We start from the raw sequence: 6,891 nt of genomic DNA on the forward strand, positions 1-6,891 counted from the left end.
ATAACAACGGAAGTGTTCGTTTGGATGTGAAATTATTTAAAATATTATTTGAAATAGTTATTATAATATTTTTGTAATGTGATATTTGTGAAATAAAAGAATGATTAGAAAGATAAAAAGATGATTAAAAAACGTATTTATGATTCAAGTAAAATAATATTTAGACTAAAATTGGCATCCAAAACGTAAGCAAAATACGATTTACCTTTCTTTATTTTCTTTTAGGCTAAGTTTGGGAGTTTAGGATAGAAAAGAGAAGAAGAGAAAACTTAAGTTATGATAAAAGAGAAGAGAAGAGAAAGGATTGTTATGTTGTTTGGGAGTTTTGAGAATTAGTGGAATGATTTTGGATATAAAAGTCATTAAATATTTGTTCAAGACATTTTTAAGGATAAAATAAGTATTTTAAAAAACTTTCATAAGCTTCTTCCAACTTTCTCTCCAATTTGGGAGGAAAAATTTTATTTACTATTTATCCTCTTAAATCCTTCCATTTCTCTTCTTTTCTTTCCTAATAAAAACTAACAAACGAAGGAAATGTTCAATTTCTCTTCTTTCCCTTTCTTTTCTCTCCAAATCATCCACTCCCAAACGATGTTTAACCATTTCATAACTGGGAATATAAATTAAAAAAAAAAATTAAACGGAGAAGTACAAGATAATCTGTATCCAGCGCTGCATCCAGGAGCGTGATTATTTTAGCTCCGTTAAGAAATCCGTTAGCCCACTGCCACATTTATTCTGAAACAGAGATGCCTTTTGTCCACATCAAATCCCGCAACCCGATGCAATCGCCACGAAGCTTAGTTTGTCCTACGTGTTTTGCCTACGTGGGACCATTATTTTATCTTATTTGCGTCAGACGCTGTGTGTATATTTCACGTGTATTAAAATAAGCAATATAGTGACAAGGCATAACGATTGCTAACCAAATTTTGTAGAAAGAAAAATGAAAATGGAGTCAAATTAAGAGATACTCAAATTTTGCTACAATTCAAAAGAGATACTAAAATTTTGAATCCTTGTAAGACATTAAAATTGATTAATATTTCATGTTGGTAGGCCTGTCAACGGTTCGGGTCTGGGCCCGGACCCGGACCTGACCCGTCAAATTATTCCGGGTACGGGCAAGGATATAATTCCGGGACCCGGACCCGGATCCGGACCCGTTTTGTAAAACAAAAAACGGATCGGATACGGAATGTGGTGTTCCGACCCGTATCCGACCCGTACCCGAATATAAATTAATTAATAATTTAAAATATATATATATGTTTATATTATATTCCAAATTTACTTCAAACACACCAAGCCCTAATATCTTTTGGTATCCCTTTGCCGCATCTGATATCTCTCTCACTCTCTCCTCTTTTTGCTGTCCCCAGTTTGACAATTTCAGCCATCCCTTTTCCAAGCTTCAAAGAGGAGCAACTGAGGAAGGAAAAATCTAAGCTTCCAGCCCACCGTCCCTCTTTCTCTTCGGTCTGTCTCCACCATTTTTTACTTCTGAGCTTCCACCAGACTGTCCGACTCTTTGGTCCGCCTCCGCCATCTCTTCAGTCCACACTCTCTCACGGTTGCAGCTCCAGCAGCGGGCCTTCCGGCGACACTCATTGGTTCCAGCTCTCACTCTCTAACAGGTAAATTTTTCTAGTATTTTGACTTTGTCAAAGGTGGTGGCTGTTTCATCTACACTTGATATTTTCTAAAAGCTACAAGTTTTTTTTTTCCAAATTATGCTTATTCCTTTCAATCCCTTGATAAGGATAATTCCTCATTCTTGGGTTCAATGCCGCTGCTGCTCCTGATGATGTTTTCGTCATTGATGGTGGAGAATTGTGTGGAAGAGGGAGTTAAATTAGCTGTTGGTGGATGAGAAGATAATATTGGTTTACCAATCTGGCTGAAATTACAAGAAAAATGAAAGGTATTTGATAATCGATGGAAAAACAATGTGAGAGACATGGACAGATTTCTAGTTGGAAGGATAAAGACAATCCAGGACCCGTTGGACCCGTCGAATCCGGTTCCGGGAGAAAGAATGGAAGACCCGCCGGGTATCCGGGCCGGATTCGGAACACATATAGTCTGACGGATCCGGGTCCGGATTTATTAATTCCGGCCCGGACCCGACCCGTTGACAGGCCTACATGTTGGTCATTTTTTTTTGGGAAAACCTTTAATTACTTTTGAAAAAACTTGTTTAAAACTTGACATTCATAATTAAATATTTTTGAAATATTTCAATTCAACTTCATAAGTATAAAACTTGGCAATCATATAGATAAATCAAGATGATGTTTTTTGTACTTGGGTGGAATTTAAAAAGGGTAAAATCTAGCTATCTATACTTTTCATTTAACTCAAACAGTAATTAACATATACCCATTTTTTCTTTTACTTACAAAATTACAACTGAAATCAACGCATATCGAAATATTACAAATTCGTACAAACATATTACATTATATACAAACTCTTTTTCTTAAAAAAAAATGAAGTTGAAAAAACACGGTACAAATAAATAATATTCCAATATTCACCAACATATAAGTTGAATTAGATTTATACGTAACATTCCTCCTCTTTTTACATTATATACAATGGGGAGGGATGCGTTAAGTAGTTTAGAGAGATAAAGTATACGTAAGAAATTTCGGTTTCGAATCCTCCAACTTATATTACAATAATTAAAAAATTACATTTTATCAACTATTTTTCTCAAAAAAGGAAAAAATACAAATAAATAACATTCCATCATTCACCAACAAATAAGTTGAAATAGATTTACACTTAACATTCTTCTGGTTTTATTTTAATAAAATCTAGGATTGACATTCCTCTTCCATGTATGGGATTTGTCTCTTAAAAAAATAATTCACAGTAAGACTTAAATCCAAAATATCTAACTTCTCAGTCTATTTATCACCAAATCAAGAACTTAATTGCGTAATTAATCTGTAATTATAATACTACAAATTAGACCAAACTAACTAGTAGTACTAATATACTTACCTATTCCAGTAGACACGTGTATAGACACCACGCTCACTTTCAACGCTTTTTAAATAGTCTTCATTGTCCCACTTCTCTCCATCAGTACTACTTTCACTTTCCCATTTTATCACAGACCACTTTTTCCAAAGCTCTGTTCCAATTCTTTTATTCATCAATCAAACCAAAACTTCAAATCCTGAATCATCAAATTCCATAGCTGATTTCCTACCTATTATCCCACATAATCTATTTATTTGAAATTTCTTCAGTTGTTAGAGAAATGGGCGATCAAAATTGCAGCAGAAGACTGATAGTTGAAGTCTGCAACGCAAAGAATCTGATGCCTAAAGACGGGCAAGGGACGGCGAGTGCATATGTGATCGTGGATTTCGACGGCCAACGACGTCGTACCAAGACCAAGTTCAGAGATCTCAACCCGCAATGGGATGAGAGGCTGGAGTTCTTGGTACAAGATACAGAGTCCATGGGGTCGGAGATTTTAGAGCTGAATGTTTATAATGATAAGAAGACGGGTAAAAGAAGCACGTTTTTGGGGAAGGTGAAGATTTCTGGGAGTACTTTTGTGAAAGCTGGTTCTGAGGCGTTGATTTACTATCCCTTAGAGAAGAGGAGTGTTTTTTCGCAGATTAAAGGCGAGATCGGGCTGAAAATTTGGTATGTTGATGATGAGAATCCCTCAGCACCTCCTCCGCCGCCGTCCAAGGAGGAGAAGGCTGAGGAAAAGCCAGCTGCGGTGGAGGAAAAGCCACCGGAGAAGGAAGAGGAGAAAAAGCCTGAAGCTGCTGCTCCAGAAGAAAAGAAGAAGGACGAGCAAGCGGAGAACAAGAAAGAAGAAGAGGAGAAAAAGCCAGCCGAGGAAGCTAAGGAGGAAGAGAAGCCAGCGGAGAGCAAGGATGCTTCAACTACAGCAGCAGCACCTGCGGCTACGGAGGCTACAGCGCCGGCACCACCACCACCGCCAGAGGTGCAGCAACCTGCGCTGTCTCAGACCCCACAAAAAACCCAGAAGGAAAAGGCTGCCATGGCAAAGAAAGACGTGGAAATGATGAGACTGAAGCTAGACAAAGCTCTCTCCGGCAGCATGGACCGCCGCTCTGGTTTTGATCTCGTGGATCAAATGCCTTTTCTTTACGTTCGTGTCACCAAGGTGAAGCTTACTAATCCGCCAAAAAATTCTTCAGCATTTGCAAAACTCGTGATTGGAACCCACGCGATCAAAACAAAATCCCAGGCCTGTAACGACAAGGGGTGGGATCAGGTTTTTGCATTCGATAAAGAAGGCTTGAATTCGGCCTCTTTAGAAATCTCGGTTTGGACTGAGAAAAATGTTGCAGCAGCGGAGAACGAGAAGAGCAACATTGAAGAAAGCTGCCTCGGAACGGTGTCGTTTGATTTGCAAGAAGTACCTAAAAGAGTGCCTCCAGATAGTCCATTAGCTCCCCAGTGGTACAGTCTAGAAGGGGGTGAAGCATCTGCATCGCCAGGAAATGACGTCATGCTGTCGGTGTGGTTGGGGACTCAGGCGGACGAGGCGTTTCAAGAAGCCTGGCAGTCGGATTCCGGTGGGTTGATCCCGGAGACGCGAGCCAAGGTGTACTTGTCTCCGAAGCTTTGGTATTTGAGACTAACGGTTATCCAAACCCAGGATTTGCAGTTAGGTTCGGGAGGGTCCGAGCCTAAGGTTCGGAACCCTGAACTTTTCGTTAAAGGTCAGCTTGGAGCACAGCTGTTCAAAACGAGCCGAACCAGTGTTGGCTTATCCAGCTCGGCCTCTTCTACTCCTACGTGGAACGAGGATCTCATTTTTGTTGCAGCCGAGCCGTTTGAGCCATTTTTGGTAATTACAGTCGAAGATGTGACCAATGGGCAGTCAGTGGGGTTTGTTAAGGTGCAGCTATCGACTATAGATAAGCGTATGGACGATAAATCAGAGCCGAGATCAAGGTGGTTTAACTTGATTGGTGACGAAAAAACTAAACCCTATGCTGGTAGGATACATGTGAGGCTGTGTTTGGAAGGTGGCTATCACGTGCTTGATGAAGCTGCTCACGTGACCAGTGATGTTAGAGCCACAGCCAAGCAACTGTCCAAGCCACCTATAGGGTTGCTTGAAGTTGGTCTCAGAGGAGCCACTAATCTACTCCCGGTGAAAACTAGAGATGGTACTCGTGGCACGACGGATGCCTATGTGGTGGCTAAGTATGGGCCCAAGTGGGTTCGCACCCGTACGATTCTCGATCGGTTTAATCCAAGATGGAACGAGCAATACATGTGGGATGTGTATGATCCATGCACAGTGTTAACTATTGGAGTGTTTGATAATGGAAGGTATAAGCACGATCAAGCGGATAAGAAGGATGTACGTTTAGGAAAGTTACGAGTACGACTTTCGACACTTGATACTAATCGTGTGTCCATGGGGACATACTCTCTTATGGTGTTGCTTCCAAATGGAGGTAAGAAAATGGGTGAGATTGAAATTGCATTGAGATTTTCATGTTCATCATGGATTAGTCTAATTCAAGCTTATGCAAATCCAACGCTGCCTAGGATGCATTATGTGCGCCCTTTTGGTCCTGCCCAACAAGACATTTTGAGACACACAGCTATGAAGATTGTGACAGCTAAATTGGCTCGGTCCGAGCCGGCTTTGGGTCAAGAAGTGGTTCAATTCATGTTGGATTCAGACCACCACATGTGGAGCATGAGGCGCAGCAAGGCTAACTGGTTCCGGGTGATCGGGTGCTTGTCTAGAGCAGCCACATTTGCACGGTGGCTCGACGGAATTCGAACTTGGGTGCACCCAGCCACTACAATTTTGGTCCATGTTTTGCTAGTGGCAGTTGTGTTGTGGCCGCACCTAGTTCTGCCCACAATTTGCATGTACGCATTCTTGATCATAGCATTGAGATTCCGGTATAGGCAAAGGGCAGCAATCACAATGGATGGTAGATTATCCCATGTCGATGGTGTGGGACCGGACGAGCTCGATGAAGAGTTTGATGGATTCCCGACCACCCGATTAACTGACCAAGTCCGAGTCAGATATGATAGGTTGCGGGCCCTGGCCGGTAGGGCCCAAACTCTTCTAGGTGACGTGGCAGCACAGGGTGAGAGATTGGAAGCATTGTTCAACTGGAGAGATCCAAGGGCTACTGGAATTTTTGTTGTAGTGTGCCTAATTGCCTCATTGGTGTTCTATGTTGTACCATTTAGGGCCTTTGTTTTGGGTTCCGGGTTCTATTATTTCCGCCACCCAAGGTTTCGCGACGACATGCCCTCCGTGCCGGTCAACTTTTTCCGACGACTTCCACCACTCTCGGATCAAATTCTTTAAATCATTTGAAATTTAATCCCCATTTTGGGGCCTGGGAAAAATATTTGAAGAGGTTTTAGTTAGAAAACATTAATGCACTTTCCCGGTGTAACAGTTATATTTTAGGTGCTTACATTTTGTAAACGTGGCAAAGTTTTAATACATTTGATGATTTGCTTCTAACACATGACTAGTAAGTAAATGCCAGCAGCCAGAAAGTTGCAGTTGTTTGAGCATTGTTTGGTCAAAAAATGACCGTTGGTTTCCTAGGTGCCGTATGGTTTTAAAGAATCTCTAGTTAAGTAATTAATGTATGGGAAAAAGAGCGTTTGAAAAAGTGACCGTTAGATCATGCAGAGCCTGTGGAGCGCCTTTTGGTTGCAGTGAGTTTGTTTGGATAAGAGTTTATTTGGATGATTTATTTGAGATATTTACTGTAGCACTTTTTGTGATGTGATGTATGTGAGATAAAAAGGTGATTGGGAAAATAAAAAGGTGATTGGGATTTGTGAGAATAAATTAAGCAAACCAAATTCTCTCTATCCAAACAAACTCAG

General features: G+C 40.9%; 1 protein-coding gene across 1 annotated transcript; it reads left to right on the forward strand.

Annotated features, from left to right (window-relative positions):
- The first annotated feature begins 3,137 nt into the window (after positions 1-3,137).
- LOC113775586 (FT-interacting protein 7) lies at positions 3,138-6,529 on the forward strand. The gene has a single exon (XM_027320528.1). The coding sequence runs from the start codon at positions 3,278-3,280 to the stop codon at positions 6,353-6,355; it is 3,078 nt and encodes a 1,025-aa protein (XP_027176329.1). The 5' UTR covers positions 3,138-3,277; the 3' UTR covers positions 6,356-6,529.
- The last annotated feature ends 362 nt before the right edge of the window (positions 6,530-6,891 follow it).

Source organism: Coffea eugenioides, chromosome 6, assembly GCF_003713205.1.
Source record: "Coffea eugenioides isolate CCC68of chromosome 6, Ceug_1.0, whole genome shotgun sequence".
NCBI lineage: Eukaryota > Viridiplantae > Streptophyta > Magnoliopsida > Gentianales > Rubiaceae > Coffea > Coffea eugenioides.